We start from the raw sequence: 27,412 nt of genomic DNA, 5'->3' as shown, positions 1-27,412 counted from the left end.
ACAAACAAGACGGAACCTTATTCAATATATTAAACTGTAAAGATGCACACATTCATAGTTGGGCATTGGCCAAAACAAATGTGCTACACATTTGTGAATAGACCCCTGTCCCGTCTTTAGCGTACGTGGACGTTACGTCACTCAACGAGTTTCAAACCAATGGTGCCTTCGAGGACAGTCACAAATGTGAGCTTCCTGAAACGAGAAACCACGCAAACAACTTTAAGATGTTTTAAGTCGCATAGAACTCTGCATTTTAGAAGCGTTACTAGTCTCTGGTGGATCCTGTAAAGTAGCGATTTCCTCATCGGCTGCAGAAGTTCCCGGTGTGGCGCTGTTGTGACACTGTCAGCGGAACGAGCAGTGACCACAACAAAAGTTCAGAGTCGTGATATCAGCAGCAATGGAGGAGAAAGCCAGCAGTTCTGCCCACGGACCGTATGAAGGTCCCGATCCAGGTAGGACACGTGGGTTTATTATTCCTCTGCAACACAACTGCTGCTTATTGGAACCTGTGGACCGTTAGCAGCTAACTGGCAGCTGTCGTGTTCAGCAGCTAACGACGAGCTGCGGAAGAACCAGGTTCCTTTGTAAAAGTCAAAGCTGTATGATGAAAAGTTATAAACACCATCGTCCGTGTGAGTTGAGTTCAGGTCAGTTCATCGGAGAAACACAAAGTTAGACTCCATGTTGCCTAGTTCCGTGAAGCTACTCAAACCAAACCTCAAACCAAACTGCATCAGAAAACCGTCCAATTTAACGCTGCATTTGTTACAGGCCACATTAAGATATAAATCGTGGAGCTTGAAGTCCATTCTCACGAATCACTGGGATCTTCTGGTGAATTCGTCATGGTCGCCAATGGTATTACGCGTTGTACAGGTGTTGTGTGCACCGCTCTCATAAAAAATAACCATATATGTGAAGTATCAGCTTGAGATTGAAGTGTCTTAAAACATGTGCGTGTGGTGTCCTGTGCCATGTTGTCTCTGCTCTGATGTGTCTGAGTCAATCTGCGGCCTCCATGTTAATCATTGAACTGTGTCCCGTAATCACCTCAGACCCAGGAGGGGCGGGGACAGCAGCAGCAGGTCCTCCATTTGACCAGAGCCCAGAGAACCTGATCGGCAGACAGCTGAGTGAACAGGGCCGCTTTGCTTATGCAGCTCTGTGTGGCGTCTCCCTGGGCCAGATGTTCAAAGGACATGGAAACAGGTACCAGAGCCACAGAGCACCGTGCTGTCCTCGTTACACTTCTATGAGTGAGTCCTTTCCAGTCATACCAGCATGGGTGCCGCTGGGAATTTTTGGGCCCTGTAAAAGTATATTATACTGGACCCCTAACCCTGAAGTATTTGCATGTGATGCACGGCTTCATATTGTATAGTACTGGTATTTATTAGAGTATATAGGACTAGTTTTTATACAAGGAAATACATGAGTCACACCAGAAACCTCACAAAGGCTGTAGTCATAGGCTGTTCCGGTGATGGGCAGTAGTCTCTCTCTCTCTCTCTCTCTCTCTCTCTCTCTCTCTCTCTCTCTCTCTCTCACACACACACACACACAATGCGCGATGTGCAACAGGTTAAAGAACTCTTCCTATTTCTGACCACTCGTCAAGGATTGATGACACAAAACTTATTGTGGAGACTGAAATACACGCAGAACTCTGTGACCCACGCTCCCAGTGTGAATAACAGACACCTGCAACACACGTGTCCTACTGGAAAGCAGGCAGACTGATCCATGCAGTGAACAGAGAGAGGGGGGGAATATAAAGGCTATCCTGATCATTATGCCTAAAAATGTTAATAGATAAAAATATCATTTTAAGTACAACTAACTAATAATAACAATAATAATAGTGTTTTCTGAAGGACCCTGTCTGTGCTGGGCCCTCAGGCTAGATCCTCCCCTCTTACGGCGCCCCTGAATACCAGTGTGGTCAACACTACTACACTGGTACAGCCACATAATCCTTTCTAACATTACAATATAAGAAATATGCGACTGACATGATGACCTGGTCGGTGTGACTATCACTTTCATTATTTTTAAACTAAAATGGCACTCAGTCGAGCGCATACCTCTGCCGACAGTCCCCTTTCATTCTTAACATATTTTCCAGTACAAATAAAAACTGCTTGTCCTTTTTCGACTTGTGATCCACTTTTTCATCAACAACTTCTCAGCTAAACTGAAAAAAAGGCTTTAACTGCATTGTATGTTGACTTGAGGAGCTGAGGAGTTGTGCGTCTCTCAGTGTGTTCAGGGAACAGTACCTGAAGGGACTGGTCCGCTGGCTGGACCTGGACGAGTCGGTGATGCCAGTCATGGGGGCTTTCCTGTCAGGTCTGGGCTTTGAGGGCTCCGACACCTTCCTCTCCACCCTACAGGCTGAACCTCTGCTGGCCACAAGGGCCACCCCTATCATACAGGTGTTTGACACTCTTAACAGGATATGATGTCATTGCACTGGGAATTTGGGTTGGGTTGAAACAGCAAATATAGATGTGCCAAAGAAAATGAGGACCAGAAAGATTAGAGCAAATGGGTATCTATAACATATCCAATAGAAATGTATCAATGAAATAACTGCAGAAATTTAAAAGTCTCTGTAACACCTTTATGGTCTTATATCACAAGCACGTTGCAAATAGAGCTTTAAATGGTGCCGCACACAGATATACAAGGAAAACACCAAGTGAGAGATCTCTAACGTTATTATGTAAAAAGTGTAAAAAATGTTTGGTTCATTATGAAACCTTGGTAGGACTAATTAGAATTTAGATAATTAATGAGATCACTGGTTTCTACAAACATGTGTTGAGCTCTTGTTTTTTATTCCAGGACTTGGTGTCTTTTTCTGTCAAAGATGGTAAGAATCCTTTAATGTAAGACATTGAAAATTGGTGTAGAGTCCTATATATATATTTATATATATATATTTATATATATATATATATACATAAGCCTGATCCTTTTTAACTTTCATGGTCTGTCATAACCTCAGGCCAGTACGATGCCAGATCAAGGGTTCTCATCCGTCATGTCAGCGGTCTGCTGCAAGTCTCTCCACGGCAGCTGGAGGAGTTTGAGGGAACACTGGGAGAGAGGCTGAAGGAAGCAGGAGAAGAGAGCGAGTAAGTTGTGGTTGGGTGGGAGGATAGAGGGGTCGCTAACAGACAGTGTGAGTCAGTAGCTACGTTTACATGGAGCATTTTACACTGCTAACATCAAGAACGCACTTGATCTGTGTTGTATTTAATTAAAGGTATTATAAACCTTTAACCTCAGTTAATTAAAATGCTCAATGATACTAAAGCATGGTTTGTCCATGCTTTTCTTCTTTTTGCTGAATCTTGTGTGTGTCAGACACCACAACCCTGTGCATGGCACTGCACAAACAGCTTATTGTTGACGATGTCAAGTAAATTGCAGTAGAGGTCACTTGACATTTATATTTTCAGAGCCAACTAATATTACAGCTAATACCGACAATCGGTCTGACTCTGTCTCCATTAGAGAGGAGTCCTCTCGGCGGCTCAGGAGAGAACGAGGACGAAAGTTACGACGTTACCTCCTCATTGGACTGGCCACTGTGGGCGGAGGAGCTGTGATTGGTGATTATTGCTGATTCAACTACAAATAGACATTGAAAAGATCTAGTATCTTATATGAAAGCACCCAGTTGACCAGCTAATCTACTGCTAATAACAAGAACACATTTCTTTGCATTGCATTTTTCCTTCTGTAAAATCCTTCACCTGACATATATTGGTCCTGACTGAGATCTTTGCATCTTTGCCAGGTGTGACAGGTGGGCTGGCCGCCCCTTTGGTGGCAGCAGGGGCCGGTGCTGTGCTGGGGGCCGGTGGGGCTGCTGCTCTGGGCTCAGCCACTGGGATTGCAATAATGGCCTCTCTGTTTGGAGCAGCCGGGGCTGGACTGACTGGTAAGAGCATTGTACGACATGTGACTGTGGAAAAAATATCATCAACTGTAGAATTTTAACCGAGCTTGAAAAGTACACATTTTGTCTGGCTTTTCTCACCCTCCTTGATTTAAACTTTTAACTGCTCATTCATTTTCATTTTTGTTGCTTCAGGCTATAAGATGAAAAAGTGTGTTGGAGCAATAGAGGAATTTGAATTCCTGCCACTCAGCTCTGGGAAGCATCTTCACCTGACCATTGCAGTAACAGGTTGGCTCTGCAGTGGTAAATACAGTAAGTGCGACATCTGCTGTCAAATTAAAACCACATACAATTTCCAAAATACATTTTGTATTGTTTTCTTGCAATGTAAATATAACCCTATAAATTACCTACAAAGAGAACCAGTTATATTTTTGCTCCATGTATGACATTAGAGACTGTGATGTAGCGAATTGATGTTTGATCTTACATGGCGAGCGCAGGAAATGTAAAGTAAGCAACTCCTTACTTAAAGGGATAGTTCACCGAAAAATGAAAATTCATTCATTATCTACTCAGCACTATGGCGATGGAGGGGTGGGCGAAGTGTTTGAGTCCACAAAACTCTTTAGGACTTTCAGGGGTAAACAGTGTGTTAGCCCAGGCGACCTCTTCTTCAGACGTAATAAAACAACAGAAAAAAACCAAACATGCCCCCATACTGCTCGTGTGCTCCCAGTGTCCGCAAGCCCCAACAGTCATATTCGACTCGAAACGAGGTCATTTACACCGTGTTTTAAGCCTAAACGTCCGCTACCGGAATGTGCGATGCTAGCAGACGTAGCCGCACGATGGTGTGCCCGAGGGTACGTGAACGCATCACTGAGGAAGAGATCAGAGGACGTTTAGGCTAAAAACTTTGTGTGAATGACATCGTTTCGAGTTGAATTGAATGACACCACAGGAGCAGTCTGGAGGCATGGTGAGTAGATAATGAGTGAATTTTAATTTTTCTGTGAACTGTCTCTTTAATACGGCTTCTCTTTGTCAGAAACCATTTGCCTGATTAAGGTCTAGCGCCAAAACGTTTTGCAAGTCACTGCAAGTAGGTCAGTGTGCAGGATTTTCTTCCATAACATTTGATGACTTTTCTGAAAAATTTGGAATTTGTGTATAAATTCATGATTCATATCACATAGTACTACTTGTAATAACCATGCACTCTAAGCTCTTAGCATACAATTTGAATTGAGGGATAATAAGAGCATAATATATTGCTTGCAGAAGTGCATGATAGACAATGTAGCACTACACATACACTGGACATGTTCAAAGTATGTTATCATAACAAACATTTCACTTCTACCCGAAGTACAGTTTACAAAGCTCTAAACAAATAACAGTCCTGTTGGAGAGGAGGGTCAGTGCCAGAGCCTTCACTGCCACACACATGAGAACAATAAAAATAGTTACCTAACACATTTGCTGTGATCTTTTTAAAAGCATTATCTACATGTTCTTGTGAGGTAGGTTCAAGGTCTCAACTAGGTCAATTACATACAACATTAAATAAGACTAACACTAATTTGATGATAAAAAAATACAGCAGTTCTGCACACAATGTACTAAAGCAGTAGATTATACAACAGACCACTTGAGTTTTGCTCTTACATAAAACATTGCAGCTCTCTTCGCCCTCTAAAACAAACACTCAACTCCACTCACTCGGGGCCCCCTTCACATACATGTTCTGCTTATTCATTTTTGCGACCTTACATAAAAACACACCTGCTGTCTTCTAGGTTCGTTCCAAGCCCCGTGGGGCAGTCTGGGTGAATGCGGGGAACAGTACTGCCTGGTGTGGGAGTCAAGTTTCCTCAGGGATCTGGGCTCAGCCATGGCCTCTCTGTTGGACGGGCTGGTCAGCATCGTGGCCCAGGAGGCTCTGAAGTACACAGTGCTCTCAGGTAGGAGGTGGATCATGCAGAGAGGCTACATCCACACTACTACGTTTTCATTTAAAAAAGCATCAACTTTGCTACAGATACGGAACAACAGACGAGCTATTATTACCGTTTTCAAACTTTAAAGGGGACATAGCATGCAAATTCCACTTTGTTAGTGCTTCTACAGGTTAATGTGGGTATCTGGCATGTCTACCAACCCAAAAACTCTGAGAAAAAAACACTTGCGCGTTTTGTTATGGTTCCTCTAAGTCAGAAACGTCATGCTTGAGCGACTCGATTGAGCTTCCTGGGTTTTGTGTCGTAACAAGGCACTGGAAGTCTCCCTACATGGTCTTGGCCCACCCCCACCTCATCCCCGTCCCCCGTCCCCCCACACTCATTACGCCGGGTTTACACCGGAGGCAGCGAGGTTGCGAGGCAGCGCAGCGCCGTTCCCAAGCGCGCAGCCGCCTGGCTGCTCACACGGGACGAGCATTTCTCCGCTGGTCAACCCGCGATTCACTCACATGTGGCATTTGTCTGGATCGTTGGGACTGGGAGGCTGCAGCAGTTGCTCGGGCGCGACCGCTCGCTCTCCCATGCGTGAGCTGGAATTTGTGTCAGCGCCACACAGCCAGCAGTGTGGAAGACTTCTGCAGTGTTCAGCACTACTGAACACTGCGGAAGTCTTCCACACTGCTGGCTGTGTGGAAGACTTCCGCAGTGTTCAGCACTACTGTACGCCGGGTTACAGTAGTTACGCCGGGTTAACACCGGACGCGGAAGCGCCGCTGCGAGGCAGCGCAGCGCCGTTCTCAAGCGCGCAGCCACCTGGCTGTTCACACGGGACGTGCATTTCTCCGCGCTGGTCAGCCCCATAGACTGTATATATAAGGTCAGCCCGCGATTCTGCTTTCTCCGCTTGTTGTTGTACCCGTTGAATGTCGGGGTTCGGGGGTAAATGATGGTCTTCATAGGCCCCCCCCCTCTCTTTCTCTCTGTCTGTCTGCTTGTGTGCTTGTAGTGGATGGGCAGAGGGGGACATTTAATTATGTGATTGGGAAAATTAAAACTCCAGGACAACAGAAGGGGAATACAAAGTATGGGATGCATATTTGATAATTTATATCATATAAAATATGTAATTTATATCATTTAAAATCATGGGGGGAGAGGGGGGAGGGGGGAGCTGGCTCATTAGCATTTAAAGTAACAGGCACTCAAAACAGGTCACTCTGTGGAGGGCTGTTTTATACAGGGTAAAAAGGGTGCTGTTTTATATGATCCTTGTGGTATTTTGACCAAAGTATGTTACAGACATTTCATTAAGACCCCAAGGAACCATATCAACTTGTGGTAAAATGGGCATGCTATGTCCCCTTTAATGTAGTAGTATGGATTTAGGCTTAGTCTATAAACTGGATCTGTGTTTAGATACAAGAGTATTTGTACTTGTGGTGAATATATTGTTTTGGGTTGTTGATCAAAACCTTTCGAACCAAAAAAGTGTAAAGTGATGTTTTTTTTTGCTGAACAGTCACATCTTTCTCATCAAGCAGTTGACATTTAGTTTTTTATTTATTGTTTGGTTTCATGAATTGATACTTTCATACTGAGCAGGCATCGTGACGGCTCTGACGTGGCCGGCATCCTTGCTGGCAGCGGCCAGCGTCATTGACCACCCCTGGTGCATCTGTCTGAACCGCTCCGCTGAGGTGGGGAAGCATCTGGCTCAGGTTTTGAGAAGCAGACAGCAGGTAGAGCACTTCGTCTTACCTCTGTTTATATACACACTTTATTGTAGCATTTTGTGTACACATGATTAATTGCATTAGTTTCCTTCAAAGATAAATTCAATTACCTCAAATAGTGCCATATGCTTAGAGACAACAAATACACTATGTTCAGTATTTCTCTTTCTGTGTGTATGTGAAGGGGAAGCGTCCTGTCAGCCTCATAGGTTTCAGTCTTGGGGCAAGAGTTATCTACCACTGTCTGCAGGAGCTTGCCAATGACCAAGGTACAAAAACTATTGTTTCGCAGAAAAAAAAGTATCGTGATTGTAACTTTAATCATTTATTTTTTCCTTATGCTGACAAACAAAATGCTCACATCATTTTACTTTTCAAAATGCCCAAGTCATGACTTTTAAAGGCCAAGCACGGCACACTTTTTAATGTTAATGGCTCTAAATACTTTAATTGTGGTTTTAAGGTGTGTAATCAAATTTTAATTATCCTCATTTGGTTTTCTCAGATTTTTCAGAAGTCTTTATATTCTACATTGTTTGAACTAACTAATTTAATTTCCATGGTACTGATTCCTCAGGGAGTGAAGGCATGGTGGAGGATGTGGTCCTCCTGGGGGCCCCAGTGGACGGCTCCGAAAAGGCCTGGGAGAGAATGGCTAGGGTAGTGGCTGGAAAAATAGTTAATGGATACTGCAGGTAAAACAAAAGCCTAATCATGAAGAGGTCTTGCAGTTATATGTTTACATTTTGTTCCTCTATACATTCTATATTTCAGTGAATAGACTCTATTGACAGCGAAATGTATGATTTAAAGACTGTACAAAACTTTCTGTATTATCCATCTTATAGAGGGGACTGGCTCCTGGGGTTTTTGTACCGCAGTTCAGCAGCACAATTCTCTGTTGCTGGGCTACAGCCAATCAACATCCAGGATCGGCGGATAATCAATGTGGACCTTTCCTCCGTGGTGAGTCAGAGCTTATATTTAGATTAGGACCCATAAAGCTTCCTTAATAATAGAAGTAGTAGAATGGATTTCCATGTTTTTAACCTGAAGGTTTTCACCTCCACCACATGCAGCAGCCACCTTCAAATCTCACATGTGTTCTAGGGTTCCCAGGCTTATTAATACGAAGAAATAAGAACTGACCAAATCCTACCTGACATGACAGACAAAAGAAAATCTCCAACATATATCTTCCACAAAATGTATCTTCGGCTGCTCTGCCATGGTTATTTATTTATGTTACAAAGGTTTATGCAAGTAATGAAGTCTGTGTATGTCTTGCCTCAGATTGGATACTTTCGTACCTGTTTGTATCAGTCATTTAAGCTTTCTCGTTTTTTTGACTGTGGTCCAAAAAGAAAATTACTATTTTTCATTTCCACTACTCCGAGGTCTGTGAAGTTTTAGAGCTGCTAAAACGGAGAAGTTTAGAAATGCTTCTGGCTTCTTTTAGTTTGAAAATCTAAATCTAGTTTATTAATAGAACATATTGATTAGTGCAGCTTAAAACAAACACACACCTTTTTAAGAGATTGGTATTTTAGTGGTTCATATAAAAAATGTTACAATGAGTTTACATGATACAATATAATTAAATACGAGATTTTAATAGCACTTTAAACGAGACAGTAGGATAAAAAGAGTAATAATAATAAAAATGAAGGCCCCTGCTGGTCTGTTTCACTTCACAGCAATGCCTTCCTGCCACCTTGAAAATCAACCATATGAAACTGAACACTTCCTATATATCATGGTAATTGATTTTTGAACCAGGCAAAGCATCAGAGGTTTCACACAACTAAACATGAACAAAAAACAGTACATACATACTTGACATATCTGAAGCACCATACAGTATAAACCTGGGGAATAGTAAAACTTTTTGTACAAAAATAATAAATAATATTCACAATCTCTTTTTTTTTTTTATAAATGTTTAAAAAAAACTACACACTAATTTACATAAGTATATATCCTTTTTGTAATCAGAGACATTAAAGCCATGTTTCTGATTCTCAGGTTAAAGGTCACTTGGACTACATGCGTCAGATGGACACCATCTTGGTGGCGATTGGAGTTCCAACCAAAGAAGTGCCAGGAGCCTCCTTCGCTCTTCCTCAGTCTGTAAAGGTTACAGAGGGGGCAGTGAACATTCCTGACCAAGCCCACCATCAACACCAAGTGACTGACACACAAAACCCAGCTGAGGAGACTGAGAAAAGTGGAGTCCTGAAGGAGGACGAGGAGAATGAGGAGGAGTCAGGTGACGGTTGGGATATCCCCGATATCTCTGACCTGCTTGATCAGAATCAGATCTCCGACACAGAATCAGAGAATCATATCGCAGAGAGGAACAATTTACCACATGCATCTGAGGAGAAGGACACTGATGATGGCACGGCATCTGCTTCTAATGCACAGTGTGACGGCGTAGAGGAGGCCGACCCGGATAAGGAACACATATCATGGAGCTGGGATGATACACACTGGACAACAGAGCACACGCCCGAATAAAGGCAGAACTTGTAAAGAGCATGTTAGTGGACCAGCTGCTTCCCTGTAAACTCTCATCCTCTGAAGCTGTTGGAGAAAAAATAAATTCCCTTTGCAACAAACTAACGTGCGAGAGACAGCACAAGAGCCGATGCACACATATGGCAGCTTCAAGTGACAAACCCCAGAATTACTGCTTTGTTTAACCACTAAATGTTGTTTGTTTTGGACATATGTGATAATTCAATAACAATTTAGATTTTTGTAACTGAAATAGATTTTTTACAAACTGTAAATAATGTAATAATTTATTTTCCAAACTCAATGTGAGACCATATACCTGTGAACACCGTGTGTGTTTTGCAGGTTTCAGTGGATGCCACTATATAGGTGATTCACTCATCCCTCTTTTCATTCGTTGCTCGGTTGCTATGGATATTATCACAGTAATTTGATTTCCATAGGCCGCGGGCAATTCAGTGAATGTATTTTCTTCAAGGCCTTTTCTTTCTCTATTCCACCGGCACTATTGTGAGGCACTGCTTACTAAAGAGCCAACATAGAGAGTTAATATTGCTGACATTGTTTACAAGCTCCGATAACTGGAAATAGCCTGAACCCTGACATATTTGTTTCCAGCCACATTTCACAATTTGAAAGGAACATATAAGATCAGGTCGAGATCATTCAATTTGTGTTCATCGTTTTTCTGTGAACATGAAAAATACATTTTTAAAATGTGAATTTGTTTTAACTCAAGGTCAGTAAATCCTGAACTGTTCGAGTCTCAGTCCTTGTTTTCAATCAATTTTCCACCACAAACCCTGACAACACTTTACCTGACCTTTCTACTCGCCATTCAATCCAGGGTTTCAACCTGATTGGGAAGAAGCAGAGGCAACTCAATCCCAGCATGCTCGGCATCGAACAGGTTGACAGCATCAGTGGCGGTGGCGGGGGGATGTGTGGGGTCAGAGGCCAGGGGAGAGGGCGGGGTGCTGGCAATGTTGGGCTCTCCTGAGTTGCGCAGAGAGAGGGAGAGCGCCGGCGAGGGTCTCCTTGGCGACTGCGAAGAGCAGCAGGGCAAGAGCTTACCCAGAGCTCGCTTGAAGTCTCTCATGAACAGCGGGTAGATGATGGGGTTCATTGTGCTGTTGCAGTAGCCCAGCCAGGTGATGGCGTCAAAGAGGGCGTGGGGGACGCACTCACACACCGCCTGAATGAAGATGGAGAAAAGAATAAACAAGGAATCAGAGGACAAATGTCAAATTAATTACAGAAACATGCACGAGGACATTTTTCTATTGTGTTGTTGTATCCTGCCAAGAAATCTTGCAATGGGCTGAAAAATGAAAGTAAGAAGAAGACAAAGCAAAAATAGGCAAGAACATCACGCCACTTAAAATGTTGAAAAAAAAAATCTGCCTTGCAAATGTTTAATGAGGAAAGAAATGTCTTCATTTGTCAGACCTCAAGGAAACAAAGTAAAACATTGTTAAGACGAGGACTCAAAAGAGCCCCTTTAACTTACACACATATTTTTATATAATATTTGCATCTGACCGATAAAAACTCTGATCTCGAACACAACCAGCAGATTTAGAGAGGGACAGTGAAGGAGGAGGCAGCTGTTAGAGGAGAGCTTCCAATACTTCCAAGATGAGACGGGGAGGCGGTGGGAATAGGACCGAAAGGAGGGGTGAGTTTCACACACCACATTGAGTGTGAAAAGGAAGGAGAGCACAGACACAGTCAAGTGTCTGTGCTCCATGTTATGCAGGGGAGAAGCGAGAGGGCACAGATGGGAAATTAAAATGACTGGATCATTGAAAGCTTGAAAAACAGGGCAAGTGTCATTACCAATTAAGACTAAATTATTTTCCTGTTAGTTCACTGGGAAATGAGTGTGTATGTGTGCTCAGTGTAATCATGTCAAAATCAACAACTTACAAAGAATAGCATTCATTAATGGTCATCCGCTGTGTTTTTGTTTTCTGGGCTTTGGAATGAGTCAGCCGCACGATGCTGAAATGCCAATCTATTTCCTCGTTTGATGGCTTGGCAAGACGGTGACGCTAAGGCTGGCCACTAAAAAATAGATCGGTATCCAAGTGTTTTTTCTTTTTTTCCTTCTCTCTCTCTTCCATTTATTTCACACTCTTTTTGTGCTCGCCATACACATGTATTTGTGAGAAAACCTCTGAATCACTGAGATACATGAAATGGGAGAGCTGTTCCAAATGAGACGGACTTTGTAAAAGGTCGGTGAAATTGTTGTAAATCACGCTCACATGCGAATAGAGGTGAAGGCAAACTGAACAGAGGCTATTTGCCCCTAACGGCTCATCTTTAGGACAAGATGGTCAGAAACCCCTAGTACGTTTGTTGATAAGTTGCCAACCACCAGCCGATGTTAGCGACCACCGATGGATGCTAGGGATGTATCATCAGTGGAGTACCTTAGTGTCAATGGGTATTTTGGCTTTTTAATCACAAGACACCCTCTGCGAAGGCAGGCCCACCACAGGCTGATCAGACCTGGGTGTGTGTCCCAAACACCTTGGGGGGCCCAGGTTGGGTCTTTCCTCCTGATCCAGAGCCATTGGCTGCAGCGTTCTGCACTCACTGATATTTCTACTATCGTCTGGCGCAGGGCTTCTCGATGGATTCCTAGCAACCCGATGGTGCATGTTGCAATAAGACTCCTGCAGCCTGGGCAGACCGCAGCCTCTTCCTCTCATTTGCTTCATCAAATGCATCCTCCCAGGATACAGTCAATTCTATGAAGTAGATGACGTGCCGGGTGTTGGACCAGAGTACCAGGACTGCTTGTGGGGTGGTGGTGGTGGGGACAATTTGTGATGGGATTGTAAGCTGCTGGCCTACATCTGCCAGCTTTTCCCAGTCTCGGGCTTGCTCCAACTGAACGGTCCTGGTCTGTGGAGGAGATCCTCTCTGTTCCCCCTCTTGGACAAATGGTTTCAATAAAACTGTGCTCGATGTCCTGGAGGGCAGGGCATTCGTAGCAGTACTCTTTGATCTGATCATCTATCTCGATTCCGGGATTTGTTTGACGTATGGGATGGACACTGACATATCATGTTACCTGTATTTTACATTTCTGTGTCTGAGGTTTGGCAGAGTCTGGTGTGTCTACTGACCTGAGCCATGTTGGTGATGAAGAAGGGGAGCCAAGCACTGAAGAAGAGTCCCAGGAGAACTCCCAGTGTCAGACTGGCCTTCAGTGCCCTCCGGCCCTGCCTTCGAGCCAGGCGGCGCTCACTGTTAACGGACTGCCGTGACAGTAGAAAATGGAGAGAATTGTAATTAGTTACACTCATAAGAATATGAGTTTGCATTTTGCTGAGAGAGCTGAACCAAAGGGTCAGTACCAGCAAGACTGGAGGCCGAGGGAAAGAGTGAGCCTGGCTGTGTTTGTTGCAAAAAAACCTAGCATCTGAAAAGCTGATTAACATGTCTCACTGTAAAACACAAAATTGTAAAAATTGGTCTCATAAGGATTATATATATATACCGGGTGCGAAATACTTGATTGACTCTTGAGAGCCCCTGAAATCCTCAAAATCTAAATTCTGGGGGTCTGGGGAATTTTTTTTTTTTTAATTGACTTGCAGCGGCAGCCTGTCTGAGCAGTACAGAAGTTTTCTTTGTGTTTGTGTGATTCGCTTTATGAGACATGTATTCAAACACATTGAAAAGAAGTCCAGCATTTTGCACGCACGCAGTTCAACTGCTATACACAACACGAGATGAGATGTGACGCGTACAGACAGGACATCGCGGTTAAAGTGAGCGGAACGATCTGGATCATGATCCGACATCATCAATTAATTACTAAATAAATGTGATGGTCAGTTTGTGTAAAGAAGGACAGAGACGAGCAGACCACACACGCCTCAGTGTATTCATTTTGAAAGCATCAAAATAATCACAATATAATCACAATAGATGTAATTATTTAAAAACATTTGGGGGGTGGTTACTTCAAGAATCACAGTGTTGACAGACGTTTATACGGGTGGGCGGGGCGTCACACGCCATCTGCCTTAAAGGTGTGAAAGGAGCTGTCTTCTACAGCAAGCCATGCGAGGACATGACATCCCATACATTCTGTGTTGTACCGAGTGATTCGACTGAAAGGGAACTCATTTGACGTGAAGTCCATGACTGTATTTTGGCTGACCATTTCGGCAGTTCTTTTTTTTCTTATTTGGAGCGCTTGGTAGGGGGGGGTATATCGATTGCCACTGGGTATTTTGTAAAATATATATTAATAATAAAAATATATAAAACATATATTTCTTGGCTGTAAATCCAAATTTTTTATTTGTGAATTTCTATTTGTGGACCATCTAATTCAGGATGCGTCATTTTGGGGCTTTACAGGTGGTAGACAGATATTATTGTATTTTTGGACAGAGCCAAGCTTGCGGTCTCCCCCTGTTTCCATTCTTTATGCTAATAGTGTATTTATAAGTACAATTTATATGTTATTTGTGATATTGTTGTAACAGTTAGTTGCTGTCCCCACAAAGTGACTATGATTAGTTAGAAAATTATTTATAAGCAATAACCCTGATAACACATCCCTCAGCCCATTCGCTGACATTGTAATTTATATTTTCTATCCATATATTTTTCACTGTTTTATCCCGATGTATATACACACATATTTATGTGTGTGTGGTCCAGGTATTACTCATGTTGTGGGGACTTCAATCGGTCACAATATGGAGACTTTTCTTCCTTGTGGCGACTTTGAGGTGAAGACAATTTTAAGGATTAGGTTTAGGTTAAGGTTAGGCAAGTAGTAAATATGGTTAAGGTTGGAATAAGTCTCCAGGAAATCAATGTAATGTCCTCTGAATTCATGGAGACACGAATCTGTGTGTGTGCGAGAGAGAGAAAGAGCGAGAGAGAGAGAGGTTTTATTGCACATAAATGTGACAGACTCAGAGTCTGACTTATCCTTGCAGATGGGGGCAGCACATCAGACACTGTCTGTACTTTTCCCACCATGATTACACCTCTTGTTTTTTACAGAGTCTCATCTTTTATACATTTCTGGGTAACGTTGACAGAGGAGCAAAACATTTTTCAGACTACCTCTGACCCATTATTTTTTAAGAGCCTGATAATGATGAATAAGTGTTTAAGAGCATCTTCATCTCAACGTCCTTGCAGACAGCCAGTAAACGACCCAGACAACACACACACATGCACACAGTAGTACTTCTGAACTTGGAAAACACAAAAGATTAGAGTGGGTGTAGGTCCTAGAAAGGTTAAAAAAATGCTTTCAAAAAACATAATTTTGTCTGCTCCACTTACAGTTTCAATTGAGCCTAGAAATTGTCCTATATTTTATTTTGTGTGTTGGTCGGCAGTCGTACGCTGAGCGACCCTTAAAGGTGCTATAAATACGTATCCGTTGCTTGCGTGAGCTGCTGGTGATGACTGATTTACTGTATACAAGACGAGAGGTCATAATATGCCCTCCGAGCAATCCAACTTCTTTAACCGTATCTGAGTTAACGTACTGAGCTCTCTTTCTTACCGGTGCATTTTGTGACACAGGAGGTTCCTGGTACCCACAATCATCTCCATCCCGCTGTGCTTGTGCGGCCGCGATCCCAGGTGAAGGGGGCCTGGACGGTTCCCCAAGAGAGGGGTGTGGGTGCGGTGGGTGGCTCAGAGCTGCAACCCTCTTTGCCTGTCTCCGTGCTGCCAGAAGGATCCGGCAGTAGGTGAAGCAAATGGCGCTTGAGGGCAAAAAGAAGGTGAGCACAGATGCCACGAAAGCAAAAGGCAAGGTTACCCGAAGGCGGCACTGGAAGGAAAGGCCTCCTGGTGGTGACAGCTGAAAGTAGGATGCCGGATACAGTGTGTCAGAGTAGGAGCTGATGTTGCTACTGCTGACGCCCGGAACAGGTGAGTGTCCATTGCCGAGGCCTAAGCTGTGCCATCTCATCTCAATGGGCAGGAAGGAGGCCAGTGCTGCCAGCCCCCAAGCAGCTCCCACGAGGAGTAACGCCCGGGGTGGGGTCATCCTTTGCTTGTAGCGCAACGGTGAGATGATGAAGAGGTAACGGTCCAGGCTGATGACACACAGGTTGAGGATGGATGCGCTGCAGCACATGACATCAAAGCAAAGCCAAATCGGGCAAAATGCCGGCCACAACACCCAGGCCCCACACAACACATTGAGCATGGCTGGGGGCATCACCACCAGTGCCACCATCAGGTCAGATAGGAACAAAGACACCAAGAAGCAGTTTGAGGTGCAGCGCAAAGAGCGATGGGCAAACACCAAAGCGATGAGCAACACGTTGCCACAGACTGTCATGAGGATGATGACAGTCAGCATGAAGGCCAACAGCCACGGGCCGCTGCCAGTGATGTTCCATGCACTGGTGGTGGGAAAGCTGCTGTTGTAGCTTCCCACAGAGCCAGACGAGTGAGAGTCAGTCATGGTGCCAGTTCCAATAAAAAAGCTCCTGAGGTTCCTCTTTAGGCACCACTGAAGGTTACCGACTTTAACCAGTGCTCCTTTCCAGCCAAAGCTCTCACTTCATGAACATTGTTGAACAAAGAGAAGACAAAGAGGTCTTTTGTTGAGAAGCCATCCAATCCTCTCCCTGTCAAGGTCAATCGGACTGTTCTCCATGAATTAGTATCTCCATCTCCTTTTGGCAGGAATACATCCAGGTGTCCCAGGCTTACTTCCACTGCCACAAGTACACTGACCAAAATAAACAGACTCTCACTCATCTCTTCATCCCCTCCTGCGTGTCCCTGCCTCATCCACAGCTAAGAGCCAGAATGAGCCATTCGAGGTCTGACAGAGGGTTTCGGAGCAGCATGTCACAATGATGACAGTCACAGGAGGAGGGCACACAGACAGATGAGGCATACGAGAGAAGTGCTGGTGAAAGGAACTACCGGAGACGATTCTCAGAATATTTCCTCACCTCACAGAAGTGGCTTTTGCAAGTCCTTTGCCGAGCTGCTGCGCCGCTGCCTTTTCACCAGACCTTTTTCATCCTGGGGGAACAGCACGGGGGGGAGCATGAAACCAGCACAAAAGTGTGCAGCAGTCGCTTGTCAGCCAGGCTTCATTCACAAGTGCTCTACAGGTATCATGGTCCTTGAGATGCTGCCTTTCTATCTCTCGGTTCCTGTTAATCCCTTTGTCGGCCACTCCAGTGTGCACCCCAGCCTGAGCGCACGCCTACTGAGAAGGAGCGTGTCAAAGCATTGAGCTGTTAATGCATAACCATGCTCCATCACAGCCAAGAAATGCTCATTCTGCATCATAGTGTGGGTGGTCTTTCTCTGTGTATGTCCATGGTATTTGTATCTATTTAAGTACAACTATCACAGCATTCTGATGAAGATTAATTTCTTTTAAGTGACATTTTACCTGCTTTTTAAGCTAAATTTAAAAAAAGAAGTTAGTGTATGAATTGTTATAACTATTAGTCATCTTCTTTCTTTAAAAAAAGTGATAGCTAACTCTATTAGACCTGTAAAAATAATTTACCTCCGTGGACTATTTAATGTTTTAATGATCTACAAGATTGAATTACTAGGCTGTTTTCTTTTCTCTCTACCCAGAGAGATAGTCGTGCCTCAGAAATGTCCATTGTTTTGTTTTTTTACTTGATTTATTAAATGATGCAGTTATTGACAGCTGCTGTTGCTAGTGCATTTAACTGCAAACCATCCATCACATCTTGATAACAGATCTCTACACCGCCTGTGCAATCTGTCACCCAGTTGGCTGCACCACTCGTGGTGATGTAGGTGCTTTAAAGGATAAAGGGTGTGACTACAATGATTTTTGGTCTTTTTTTCTGTCGTCAGCGACAAAATACCTAGAAAACTTCCGTTCTGTACTTAAAAGCGTGACATTTGTTACTTATGTAAGTAGTCATTAAAGGTTAAAGTAATTCTTAGTATTTTCAATGATTAAACAAAAAACATTCTCTGTTCTACCAGCATTTTGAAAGTATCTTCACCTTGTTCCAACTTCCCCCTCAAGCTAAACAACAGGGTATGACAACAGTAATAATTGACTTCCCGAGAGGAGCACTTGAATACTAAACATAAAACAACTTCATTCACAAGGCAAAGTCCAGTGCACTCCATCATTTCAACAACCTTGTCAAATACTAAACATAATACTCTTGTTTTTTTATTTTTTTCCAATTTCATGCCCCCTCATGACTCATCTCCATCACTGCGCCCCAGTCACCAGCCACATCCGCTCAACTGCTGCCAACACTCTGACCCCCCTTCACCCACACCAGGCTTACCACCTTACGGGACAGCGTTTGCATTGCTGCCCTTGCCCCCCTTCCTCCCCAATGTATTTGAGAAAATCACTCCCACATGCCGTCACAAATAAACTGAACAAATTAAACGTCACCGACACTTGACTCCTCTTACTCTTTCAAGTACCACCATTACAGCTAGGACTGTATGAGTTGTAGTCAGGCTGTTGTAATTCATCACATAATTATTGTCTACTGCTTTATGGTTTATAATGGGTTTTGTTCGAGCGTCATCGATATGGACTTTGGGGAATTCAAATACAGCTTAATATATAGAAATTGAATTAAGTTTATTTTGTAAAATAAAAGTTTTCATATCTGTGCATATTAGTAAACATAAATGCAGGTACCAGTGTGTCTGTGAAAGGCTCATACGGGCAAACTTTTATCGGCCAACTGATAAATAGGTCGTTTTGTCCATTATAAAGCGTCTGAGAAATAACTTCATCACCAGGGCATCATTTTTTGTTGTTATAATTGTTTTATTAAATAAACACAGACTGTCCTGATTAGGCACATACAAATCATACTGAGTCATACTAGGGATGGACCGATCAACAGGGAGACATGAATCTCTCTGTAGAACAGTGCAAATGGCCGCTCCCCCATAATCAAAACAAAAAGAACAAATTCAAAAAAATAAAAAAGACAGTCCTTCGTTGGCTTGCAGCTATTGCTCCTGTTAAAGAAAACAGAAAACAGTTACATACATTTTGATTTACATGAACAATAAAACGGGGTTGTTACTCTGAGTTAGAAACAAGGATTTTCTTCTGTAGCCTGTTTAACATTGTATTTGCAAACTAACCTTTTCTCTTCTGTGCAGCACATAATGTGACCTGAGGTCATTCTGACAGTTGACATATGCCATGCCAAGCCCCGCTCCTGAGCCGAAGGAAATCGGCCATGTGTGCCCTACAAATGAAACAGGTGCTTTACATCTTTTCATGCACTCAAATAAAACACGGATGCACGTCACAATATGATAAAAATATGAGAAATTATGTATAAAATCTTATGAATTTTCATTAAACTATTTGTTCATTTAGAAAAGTGTGACGAACAAAAACACTCCAAAGACTGATGCAAAAGCCTTTCCCTGGTGGCAGTAGCAGAAAACTACATGTGTGCTCTGCAGCATCACTGCTGGCTCTGCTCGTCTTGGTACGGACCCGAGAGCTAAATTAAAGAGTCAAGACGCACTGCAGCAGCAACCCATTCAAACTACTTACGTTTAAAGAACAGAACCGAAAACACGAGTCCTAAACCCAGTCCAGTGCCTGAAAAAAGAAATAACAGTCAACAAAGTGTTTCTAATGAACCATTTAAATTGAACACCTATTCTTTTATTTCTATTCATTGTGAGCATATGATCACTTACGTACATGTATTTATAGTATTGTATATTTATCATGAGCAATAGCAACATTTTGTAATAATTTCATTTCTATGAACTTGAAACTCTACATTTGAATCTTTACTTTTGTTCATGTGGCCTCATAATTGTTTTTCCTTTAACTGTTTCAGGTACATATTTGTACAAAGCCTCCTTAATACAAGTGAGCTAGTTAATTTGCTGATGCAGTAACAAATGACAATGACTTGGAACCAAACTCCATTCAAAATCTTGCTATATTTGATGCTTCAATTATTGGCAGTAGCCTGGGTACATAATGGACATTCCTCTGTTATTCAGATGCAGGGTCCAGATAAAAATACAAGAATTACAAAGAATAAAATACACAGAAAGCACAAAAAATAAGATACTGGGATTGGTAACGTTCAGTTCTAAATCTAATATTTCTTAAAACCAAGATGACTTGAGCCGGCTAATAAATTTAAACATGAGCTTGCTTGGGCCCTGAAGTGGCCTTGGGTGTTCTGTCAATCTGTTTAGAAAATCCTATTTCCTAAGCTTTTTGAAGAACATAATTTGCTTGAACAAGGGTCAAGTTTCAGATAATATTCAATGATGTGTGTCTTTGCTCAAAGCTATAGATTTGACAGTGAACAAGGCCTGACTAGAACGTGCACCTTTCTGAATCACAAATTGTTTATGCATGTTGGGTAGATAATTGGCCCCTCTGTGTAAACTGTGGCCCCTTTACGGCCCCTGGTTTAGAAAAGTCCTAGATTCGCCACTGCTGCTCAATTATGTATTGACAGGGCTCCTTACCACCGTTTCTATAAACCAGTGGAGCTATTACCTGAGAGAATGTTTACATAGCATTAAAATAAACACTGGTTTGTGTTTTGAAAGAATGCCGAATTGAGCAGTGGGTACTCAAGTCTCGTAAAAAAGGTTTTAATGTCGCAGCAAAGATGTAAACAAGGCAGGAACACGTCAATTCAACCTTATCTGAATGACGTTTCTTCTTGGGCTCTTTCCAATAACCCAATAACTCTAATAAGAGAAAAGGCAAAGCTGACAAGAACCGAGGTTTTCCATTTTATAGGTTAAACTACAGAATTAACCCTAATTCACGTGTCACAATAAATAAAACCCTCCTGCCTGTGTCTGGTCATTCACTTGTCCTTTGTAAGTCCTTTGGCGCTAGCTAGTTAGCTTCAGTCCCACCCAATGACAGCAGAGGAACCCAGTGAAAACGCTGCTCGTTTTCGGACGGATTCCGGGAAATGACAGTGTGGTTACACGCGGGACAATCGGGGATATTTACCGATTTTGATGGCACCGTCTGCCAGGCACCGGTCCCACTTCTTCCCCAGCTCCTTCTCGGACATGCTGCACGCTAGCTTGTGTCAAGGCGAGGTGTCAACTGTCCTGCTGCATTCACGGCCTGTCGGAGATAAACTGCTGGGTTCAGTGCGGGGGAACAAACGAGTGGAGAAGAAGAAGAGGGTTTTCAGGCTGATTTCTCCTTTTGAAATGTGTTACTATGTAGAATAGATGCTGTTGATGAAGTAAACGAGACAAAAACACCCAAACGGACGAAAAGCTCGTTTTTGCCTGTGCACGTGAACGCAGCATTGAGCCGCTCTTGCAAACCTCGCGATAAGTTACACACAAGCAACGCGGCTCAAAGTCGCCATCGTGTGGTAAAGAATTAAATGTGCAGAAATGAAGCCACCTGTAGCAGCCACTCGTGTAACTGAGTCCAATGTGCATTTGTAGTATTTATTATTACAATAACACAAACTCTGTAGAAATAGTCAATGAATATAATTCATGTGAGTCAATAAACGAATAATTCAGTGGCAGTAAGTAATATGGAATATAGCACATGATATTGAACCTAATATGATGAAAATAACATTATACATGAAAAAACATTGTAATATCGCACTTAGGTATTATTTCTCAGTGTCAAGTACAGTATTAAGTGCCTAAGCGTAGCAATTGCCCTTTCAACTCCACCACCAGCAGCCTGAACTGCTGATACCAGTCATTTTGTGTCCATTGATTAATAAGTGATGTTATTCCTACCATCTACGGTCAGCCACTGAGATCACATTTTATCATCATGTTGATGTTTCATGTGAACCTTAACTGAGACTCTTGACCTAGTTCTGCATCCCACTTGAGTGGTTTATTGGTGTTCCTAACAACGGGCTCCGTGAGTATACAGAGTATACAGTATATGACAGAGAAAAACATCCAGATGCACAATTATTGCATTTATTACAAATTTATTTTAAAGTTTTTGAATGAAATTTTGTTTGACACAAATCATTACACTGTCATGAAGTCATTTCAGCATGTTCACCTTAACACTGATTTCCTGAGATGACAATATAGAATTTCTGAGAACATACAGCACACAAACATTTAATATCCATTTCAACAAAAGGATGGCATACTTTGAAATGTTACCATTAAATAAAGATGTGCCATCAGCTGGTACATTTGAATACTCTGCATCCAAAACTAGAAAACTGGTGTTTAAGACACTCAATTTAAGTACAAGACAAATGTATCAAATTCATAACATGATAGACGATCACACATAAATGATCCACTGTCGCTACTCAGCAGGCAAACTGTGTGAAACAGTGAAACAGCCAAAAGTCATCATGTTGACAAAGTGATTATCAAGCACAGCTACTTAAAATGGTGCCACTTACAAGTTGATATCATCAGTTTCCATTGAGTCAAGTCGTAGCAGGGTGGTGATGAGCATTTTACACTATGTGAATGGGAGTGAACAGCAAAGGGGCAACAAAGAGGTAGAAACTTTGTCCTTAACGAGCAAATGCATCTTTGGCAAAAAAACAAAATAAATCCCCTTTGCTTTTGCTGCCTCCAGTACGTGCGTGTGTGTGTACATACGTGTGATGTACATATGTGAGAGCTACCATCCAGATATACCACAGGTAAATGCTCCTGACAGTCAATGATGTGTTAAGAGTGGCCTTTGCTACAAAACAGATGCTGTGGTCTGACTGCATCCCATCTTTAATAAGAAAATAAAAACAATGTGGTGAATAAAGTTGAAGAAATCATCAACCCTGTCTCCTGGTCCCGAAGGACTTGTTTCCTCATTCACAGTTCACACTGAAGCTGCTCTGGTCACTCGTTGGACTCCGGTTGAGGGGACTGTTCTTGTGCTACTGTTGCTGGCTGGTGGGGCTCCTCTCTCGCTGTCTTCACGGAGCTCTTGCTGATGACCAGGAGGTCTTGCAGCTCCTTGTTTTCAATCTGAACACGACAGGATAACATTTCATTAAAATAGTACTCGTGACATACCGAGTGTCAAAGGTTCAGTTGATCCAAACACACAAGAAATATATATATTTTATGATATTTTCTTACATACTTAAACTCTACTGGAATCTGGCCATGCAGACAGTTTTGGTTTTAGTAATCTATGTATATTTAGGATCCCTTCAGCCATGGTCTATTGATCAACATCTATGGCAGTTACAGCACTGAAAAAGGACAAATTTATATGAAAAATAAACTCGACCTGTAAGCAGGTATATCTGGGTCCAAGCAACCAAAGCAACTCATAAATTAAAAATCAAACAGTGACACCTACTTAGAGAAGCAGTGTCTCTTTTTGACAGGATAATCAAGAAACATTGCTGCAAATAGTTAACACTATATATATATATATATATATATATATATATGCTGTAAATAAAGAAAAATAAATAAGTAGTTCCTTCAACCCTCAGTGCTATTTTTGTCATTTTTAATGCTATAGAAGTTGTCCTTATAAACCACATAAAAAATGTTTACCATGCCATTGTTTGGTATTGTTTTGTATTGACACTAACTACAGGTTCACATTTAGAGAAACATCTACAGTTGGTTCTACTGAGCTCACCTCTAGTTGAGCCAGCCTCTCTTGAACAGAGCAGTAGTGCTGATCATCCACCTGCACGGCTCTTCTCATCACCTGGCCCATCTCACATATTCGCTCCACCTGGTTCTGCACTTCCTGGAGAATTACAATGCAAGCTATTGATCCTCAAGTATGTACATTTCTAACTATACATCTTTCACTGTTTAATCCTGTCCTCTGAATGACTGAGCAAATGCAGAAAGCCAGTGTACTTTTGCGTGGTCCTCGTGGAGGCTAAGCACTGGTTTGGTGTCCAGCTCCTTCTTCGCCATCATTAGCTGAAGCATCTGCTTGCGGTATCGACCCATGATCAACTCCAGCGCGTATTGGTGTTCTTCGAGAGACAACCATAGCTCTGCAGAGACAGTCATGAAGAGGGTTTGGAAAAAAAACATACAACACCAGACATACTATCAACAGAAGTGAGTGGGTTTATTTTTCACCTTTATTCTCCTGCTGTAGTTCCTTGATTTGAGTGTTTTCCTGAGTCAGAAGAACATGGGGCTTGTATTTGGTCAGCTCCTGAATCTCAGAAGAGTCTTCTGTGGGCTGAGGGAGGGGGTGCAATGAAGGGAAGAGAAGATAATCAATAGAAAAGCTTTCTCAGTTTTAATTTCAAATGAACTTCATATATATATATAGAAAAATGCATCTTTGGGAACATAAATTTTATAAAAATCTACCCCTCCCACCATAATAGTTGGTGAAATAAAATGTACTACAATCATCAATAATGGACTGTCACGTCATTATTGATATCTGACATCTGCACATCAACAAAACACATAAAAGAGTAATATAAGAAATGTGAAGGACATCATGCAGATAATTGACACATTTGAGAAATTGAGGCCACAAGTTTAACTTGAGTTACCTTTTTTCACAGAAGTAGGTGAGTTCAAATGAGTCTAAAGCTGCAAATACCAGGTATACATGAGTGATCTTGATATTTATATAAAAGTAACACTTGTGGGGATTTCTGCAGAGGTGTAACCATCAGTATAGATGCTACCGGGTTAGAGTAAATGACGATGGAACACTACAGATTATAAACTGAAGATATATATTAATATTGTAATGAAGTCATGTAATTTAAAAGGTACAGTGTGTAGAATGTAGTGCTGAAGTGTCATGTTGCAGCTGAACACCCCTCAGCTCACCCTCCCCTTCCAAACATGACAGACAACCTGTGGTATTTAGTTTAATCCTACAGAGCTCAGCTGAATCCTGTTGGCCCACTGTGTGCAGCCTTCTGTGCAGTGCAGCAGTAAATATGTACTTTAATGAAAAGTCTTTGTGTGGAGACACTCGTCCATACCTTGTCTGGGAGGTCATTTCCCACCTCTCTCATGCCCTGCACTCTCTGGCTCAGGGCCCCGGACTGTTCTATGAGTCCCTCGGCGGCCGTGTCGTGCTCTTTCAGCCTCTCCAGAAGGGTCCGGGCATCGCCCAACACTTTCTCTAAAGTGCAGGCCATTTACTGGAACCTGTTAAATTAGCTTACTGTCCCGCACGTAAGGTAAACAAGCCGCTTCTCACAGCCAGTGAGGGGGAAACAGCTCGCAGTGTTAGCTAACGCTAGCTGTGTAGCTCCAGCTAGCCGAGGCAGCTTCACTGTCTGTACAGAGACTTCATGTTGTGGACCTTTGGATCTATCTGTCGCAAGAAAGAAATAAAACCGACACATTTAAGTAAAACAAATCACTGTAGTTTGTTGACAGGTCTATTTCCGTGTCGGACCCAGAAGCAAACGATGACGTCCCTTCCGTATATTTTCTTTCCGTTTAATGGCGGGTAGCGACCATCGATCGGGGGCATTATCGCCACCTACTGTGTTGGAGTGTGAACCGCAACTATCCAACTATCCAACAATCCAACAACAACAAAACAGACAGACACACTCTGTCTGTTTTCTCTCTCTCTCTCTCTCTCTCTCTCTCTCTCTCTCTCTCTCTCTCTCTCTCACTCTCTCTCACACACACACACACACACACACACACACACACACACACACACACACACACACACACACACACACACACACACACACACACACACACACTCTGATGCAACAGCAACATCTTCTTTTCTGCATAATTGATCAAATAATTAATTTTCAATTAGTAATATGCTATGATTCTAAAAAGAACATAGTAGTTAAGTCGTCTCTGGTGGACATTCAAATGAAAGGAAATGAAGGAAGGAATGTTCTCAATGTTCTTATTGAGACTAAGCAACTTTTATTCTAAAACAAAGTGGCCAGATTTAACAAAGAGCCAGTCATGGTTTATAATGAATGTGTCATCTACACACCCTCTTTACCAGGAAGAGCTGTCACGTTATGTTTCTTGGATAGTAATGTCATTCTGTTAAGTTGATTTCAGATAGTGAAACAAACAAAGCACATTTCTGTTTTCTTCATCAAATAATTCTGCCTTGGGTTGAGGGAACAACGAAAATCAAAGCACCTACACAAAGCAAAAATAGAAATGATGTTCAATCTGAATGAGGATGGTCTTTCTGAGAAGTTAAGACATGCTGGGGGGGGTAGTCTTATTAACCATCTGATGTATACTGATGATTTGATTGTCTTTTCTCTTCTCCTTACAGTGCTGGTTTACAGCAACCACCAGAGTATGTTCAAGTTAAGTACATTAAATATAACTCTAAAAATGTTATGATGATTTTTAGAATTAAGGAGCATCAGAAGCTGAACCGTCCTTCATTGGTTATGGCTGACAAAGTCCTAAATGTTGTAAACATTTGTAAAAAGATATCTGGGTCACATCCTTAGGGGAAAAAATGTGATGAGGCAGTGTCAGTGCTTTAAACTGTCTGCACAAGCCAACGTGTTGACGCCTGTAGTCTGAAACTGAGAAATCTTCAGGTGGCAGGTATAGACACAGTCTGGATTTTGCTAACACTTCCGAGATGGACAAGTTCAAGCAAAATGTTTGTGGCTCGCCATGTTCCCACTTTTCATGCTCTGCTGAGGAATTTTATGCACAGTTTCATGTTTCGATCAACTGACTCACATCTGACGCAACTCATCTTGTTGGAAACACTGGAACAAAAGTCTGTGTGTGTTTCTAATCCCAGCGTGGTGGTAACGTGTGATGAATGTATTCTACATTTGTGTTCTGTATTTTGAAATTTATACTTTTTATTTTATTTTAATACTGATGGACCTGTGTCTGAAATAAAGCTTAACTAACTAAAAAACGAAATATAGTGATCTCATATTAAAGAGATAGTTCACCGGAAAAATTCGACCTCATTATCCACTCACCACTATGCCAATGGCTGTGTGGGTGAAGTGTTTGAGTCCACAAAACACTTTTGGAGTTTCAGGGGTAAACAGTGTTGCAGCCAGATCCAATTCAATTAAACCTTAGAATATGGAACACACAACCCACGGCTCACTGTGTCAGTAGCTGACGTATGCAGAACCCTGAGGAGAATCAACTCGCATGGGCCCAGACAACATCCCGGGAGGGGCCTTCAGGGTATGTGCTGCACAACTCAGTGATGTCTTCACCACCATTTTTAACCTGTCCCTCACACAGGCCACAGTTCCATCTTGCTTTAAAAAGAACACCATTATCCCAATCCCCAAGAAAAACCCAGTAACCTG

At 42.4% G+C, this 27,412-nt stretch overlaps 4 protein-coding genes across 4 annotated transcripts; 1 reads left to right on the top strand and 3 right to left on the bottom strand.

Annotated features, from left to right (window-relative positions):
- The first annotated feature begins 119 nt into the window (after window positions 1-119).
- tmco4 (transmembrane and coiled-coil domains 4) lies at window positions 120-10,896 on the top strand. Its single transcript, XM_035159887.1, has 14 exons — window positions 120-458; window positions 1,062-1,215; window positions 2,267-2,441; window positions 2,854-2,881; window positions 3,017-3,146; window positions 3,529-3,626; window positions 3,815-3,958; window positions 4,112-4,231; window positions 5,722-5,886; window positions 7,486-7,622; window positions 7,801-7,885; window positions 8,194-8,311; window positions 8,465-8,582; window positions 9,642-10,896. Exons 1-14 carry the CDS (start codon window positions 404-406, stop codon window positions 10,134-10,136), a joined length of 2,022 nt encoding a protein of 673 aa, XP_035015778.1. The 5' UTR covers window positions 120-403; the 3' UTR covers window positions 10,137-10,896.
- Window positions 10,897-10,974: 78 nt separating this feature from the next.
- Window positions 10,975-16,608, bottom strand: htr6 (5-hydroxytryptamine (serotonin) receptor 6). The gene is made up of 3 exons (XM_035158593.2): window positions 15,694-16,608; window positions 13,277-13,408; window positions 10,975-11,331 (listed from the first exon to the last, which is right to left on the bottom strand). Exons 1-3 carry the CDS (start codon window positions 16,606-16,608, stop codon window positions 10,975-10,977), a joined length of 1,404 nt encoding a protein of 467 aa, XP_035014484.1.
- A 2,325-nt stretch (window positions 16,609-18,933) lies between these two features.
- micos10 (mitochondrial contact site and cristae organizing system subunit 10) lies at window positions 18,934-21,424 on the bottom strand. Its single transcript, XM_035158105.2, has 4 exons — window positions 21,151-21,424; window positions 19,705-19,752; window positions 19,281-19,387; window positions 18,934-19,151 (listed from the first exon to the last, which is right to left on the bottom strand). The coding sequence occupies exons 1-4, from the start codon at window positions 21,212-21,214 to the stop codon at window positions 19,143-19,145; spliced, it is 228 nt and encodes a 75-aa protein (XP_035013996.1). The 5' UTR covers window positions 21,215-21,424; the 3' UTR covers window positions 18,934-19,142.
- A 679-nt stretch (window positions 21,425-22,103) lies between these two features.
- Window positions 22,104-25,561, bottom strand: sike1 (suppressor of IKBKE 1). Its single transcript, XM_035160119.2, has 5 exons — window positions 25,097-25,561; window positions 24,222-24,327; window positions 23,991-24,133; window positions 23,761-23,874; window positions 22,104-23,129 (listed from the first exon to the last, which is right to left on the bottom strand). Exons 1-5 carry the CDS (start codon window positions 25,253-25,255, stop codon window positions 23,001-23,003), a joined length of 651 nt encoding a protein of 216 aa, XP_035016010.2. The 5' UTR covers window positions 25,256-25,561; the 3' UTR covers window positions 22,104-23,000.
- Between the last annotated feature and the right edge of the window lie 1,851 nt (window positions 25,562-27,412).

This window comes from Hippoglossus stenolepis, chromosome 6 (assembly GCF_022539355.2).
Source record: "Hippoglossus stenolepis isolate QCI-W04-F060 chromosome 6, HSTE1.2, whole genome shotgun sequence".
In the NCBI taxonomy this organism is placed as follows: domain Eukaryota; kingdom Metazoa; phylum Chordata; class Actinopteri; order Pleuronectiformes; family Pleuronectidae; genus Hippoglossus; species Hippoglossus stenolepis.
This window is presented reverse-complemented; position numbering and strand designations above follow the sequence as displayed.

Coding starts and splice junctions, on each gene's coding strand:
- sike1 (XM_035160119.2), bottom strand. CDS start 25,255: ATGGCCTGCACTTTAGAGAAAGTGTTGGGCGATGCCCGGACCCTTCTG. Junction 24,134..24,221: donor ACTACAGCAGGAGAATAAAG/GTGAAAAATAAA, acceptor CTGTCTCTGCAG/AGCTATGGTTGTCTCTCGAA. Junction 23,875..23,990: donor TCCACGAGGACCACGCAAAA/GTACACTGGCTT, acceptor GTAATTCTCCAG/GAAGTGCAGAACCAGGTGGA.
- htr6 (XM_035158593.2), bottom strand. CDS start 16,608: ATGACTGACTCTCACTCGTCTGGCTCTGTGGGAAGCTACAACAGCAGC. Junction 13,409..15,693: donor CTGTGTCACAAAATGCACCG/GTAAGAAAGAGA, acceptor CTGTCACGGCAG/TCCGTTAACAGTGAGCGCCG. Junction 11,332..13,276: donor TCATCACCAACATGGCTCAG/GTCAGTAGACAC, acceptor ATCTTCATTCAG/GCGGTGTGTGAGTGCGTCCC.
- micos10 (XM_035158105.2), bottom strand. CDS start 21,214: ATGTCCGAGAAGGAGCTGGGGAAGAAGTGGGACCGGTGCCTGGCAGAC. Junction 19,753..21,150: donor AGACGGTGCCATCAAAATCG/GTAAATATCCCC, acceptor TTCTTTTTTCAG/GCACTGGACTGGGTTTAGGA. Junction 19,388..19,704: donor TTCGGTTCTGTTCTTTAAAC/GTAAGTAGTTTG, acceptor TTTCATTTGTAG/GGCACACATGGCCGATTTCC.
- tmco4 (XM_035159887.1), top strand. CDS start 404: ATGGAGGAGAAAGCCAGCAGTTCTGCCCACGGACCGTATGAAGGTCCC. Junction 5,887..7,485: donor GAAGTACACAGTGCTCTCAG/GTAGGAGGTGGA, acceptor CATACTGAGCAG/GCATCGTGACGGCTCTGACG. Junction 7,886..8,193: donor GGAGCTTGCCAATGACCAAG/GTACAAAAACTA, acceptor CTGATTCCTCAG/GGAGTGAAGGCATGGTGGAG.